The 2299-nt window shown below is 52.8% G+C and overlaps 1 protein-coding gene across 1 annotated transcript in view; it reads right to left on the bottom strand.

Moving 5' to 3' along the window:
* Positions 1-472, bottom strand: part of PHACADRAFT_177153 (uncharacterized protein) — a 2794-nt gene extending 2322 nt beyond the window's left edge. Inside the window, exons 1-3 of the mRNA XM_007399477.1 lie at positions 402-472; positions 267-349; positions 42-214 (exon numbers count right to left, since the gene is read on the bottom strand). Coding sequence (XP_007399539.1) covers positions 42-214; positions 267-349; positions 402-465 — 320 coding nt within the window. The 5' untranslated portion in view covers positions 466-472. The remainder of the gene's footprint in view (positions 1-41; positions 215-266; positions 350-401) is intronic.
* Positions 473-2299: the final 1827 nt, after the last annotated feature.

Consider the following 2299-nt stretch of genomic DNA (forward strand, 5'->3'; position numbering starts at 1 on the left):
GGAATCAGAGCCTGGTGATAGGTGGAGTTCATAACGCTTACTGGTCAAAGAGACTCTTTGTTCGCGTCTTGACTAGCTTAGCCTCCGCCTTTATGTCGCGCTCAGTAGGAATCACGGACGCTTTCGAGGATCCTGCAACAGCGGCGAGCGTCGTCTGCTGCACCGGAGCCGGGGTGATCTTCTGCTTTTTCGTGGCACGCAGCTCGTTTTCGAGCTGTGCATCACGGTTCAAATGTTTGCATCCTAACACGCAGCAGCGGGCGCACCTGAAGAATCCTGAGTCTCATCGCCTCTATAGCTTCCTCGGATGGCGGGTACGGTATCGGCTTCGAATAGTCGATATTGATGCCTGCGTGTTAGTTCAGCGTCGGTCGCGGGGCATGCCACGCGCTTGGACGCACCGTCGCTGTTACGGGCGCGCTTTCCAAGCATTTTGGGAGGGGGCGATGGGATGAAGGTCGCCATGGTCGCTAGAGGTGATGATGTGCGCAGGATTTAGAGGCGATCAACGCGACTGCCGAGCGAGAACCGTGACTACTGTGACTGGTCGTGTCTGCCGTCACACACTTCGTGGAGGACTACTAGTACCTCAAACGAATCTGGGACTACAGCTGACAATGTTTGCAGATTATATCATGTAAACTGTGCACGAGTCCTTGGCAGAATACAGGTACCCAGGGTTCACGCTGCACATCTTGCTTTGCGTACATCACTAGTACTCTTTGGCAACATCACAGGCAAGTCCGTCCTACATCTCCCTTCTCGTCTATACAGCCTCTATGGGACATGCATTGCAGGTTATGGAAACTTACATTGGCGACAGAATCAGATTTAATTTGTGCATATTTTCTCTAGCGATGGAGGATGCCTAGTCCTTGCGTCTATAGCATTACCCCTCCAGAGCAGTACTTATACCGTCCTTATCGCCCGCCTATGACATCGCCTGCGAGTAGCGTTCTTCGACTATCAAGGTACAGGCCTGTGAGCTTGACATCTCATGGCGACGATGTGCCGACCGACGCTGCATATGAAGTTGTCCTAGACAAGGCCCCTGCAAAAAACCCTGGCTGTCCACTTGGGGAGTCGCGCTCGGTAGTTTTGGCATCATTTCTGGCCCGGCTCCTCACTGATGCGTGCGCGACTACCTCCCGAGCGAAGATACACAGTTTAAGGGCGCACTAGTCGCCACCGAGAACCCCGCATCGTCACTAACGAGGAAGACCGATGGCACAATTAGCTTAGATGGGACACTATATGGCCTGACGGTCACGATCATTGCCGTGAGTTCGTTACGCTATTTGCCACTATAGTGCCTGATCTAAACGTGCGAGGACAAACAAGATTGGTGGGCTATGCTACTCCCATCATTGGTGTATTTACCTTAAGGCTCGCAGCGGCCTGGATACGTGCTCAAGAAGAGCGCCATGTCGGAGTCATGCCGACGGCTGCACAGTACGGGCTGCCAATGACGCTATTCTCCTCTCCGTCTATCGCATCTCTTTCTGGCGTCGGGAAGTACCTTCATGTAAAGCGTGGACGAGCAGTGCGGACGATACCGATGCTATCGCTTGCGCTTATTGTTGTATTTCTGATGCTCCTCCGACTCTTTTGAGCAATCTACTTGGGTATGCTTTCGGGCTTCCTTATTGGCTATACTCTAACGCACGAGTGACCTCTAGTATCGTGGACATCTGGTTACACAGTACCTGCAGGGCGTTTATACATATGAAAATTAGCGACATCACCGCCGACAATCTACCTGCTCTTGCATCTCAGATCAACATCACTACTTGTCCAGGCCACTGCTTGTGAATCCGGTCTACCTCACGGGATCTGACACAAATTATAACAACGGTGCACACAATTCCGATGAATCCGGTCGCGGACCTGTACAGGAACGGGGCGGTGCAGATCTCCTCAACGGAGGACAAGCGACAGTGCGGAGCCAGGGAGCCCATGTTCCGCTCCGTCATGATCGGTCTCCGCTTCCTGCCCACTTTCGAACCTATGCATCTCTGCAGGGTGCCAGCCTCACCGACTGCAATTATCCTCTGGATGATCTCTATATTTGGCCCAACTTCAACCCCCCATCTGGATGAACTTCGCTGGGGACGCCTCTTTCAGTGTACAGCCGTACAACCTATCTGGAAATATCATTGGCGGCGATGGCGAGAGCAACACCAACGGCTGGTACGGCTACCTGCTGAACGTTGAACTCCGACCTGAATCCCTATGGTGCACTCATCACTTTTGATTTTGGGCTCATCGAGGGGACTGTGAATATCGGTAACGGGTCTGA

This window comes from Phanerochaete carnosa (genome assembly GCF_000300595.1).
Source record: "Phanerochaete carnosa HHB-10118-sp unplaced genomic scaffold PHACAscaffold_9, whole genome shotgun sequence".
Taxonomy (NCBI): domain Eukaryota; kingdom Fungi; phylum Basidiomycota; class Agaricomycetes; order Polyporales; family Phanerochaetaceae; genus Phanerochaete; species Phanerochaete carnosa.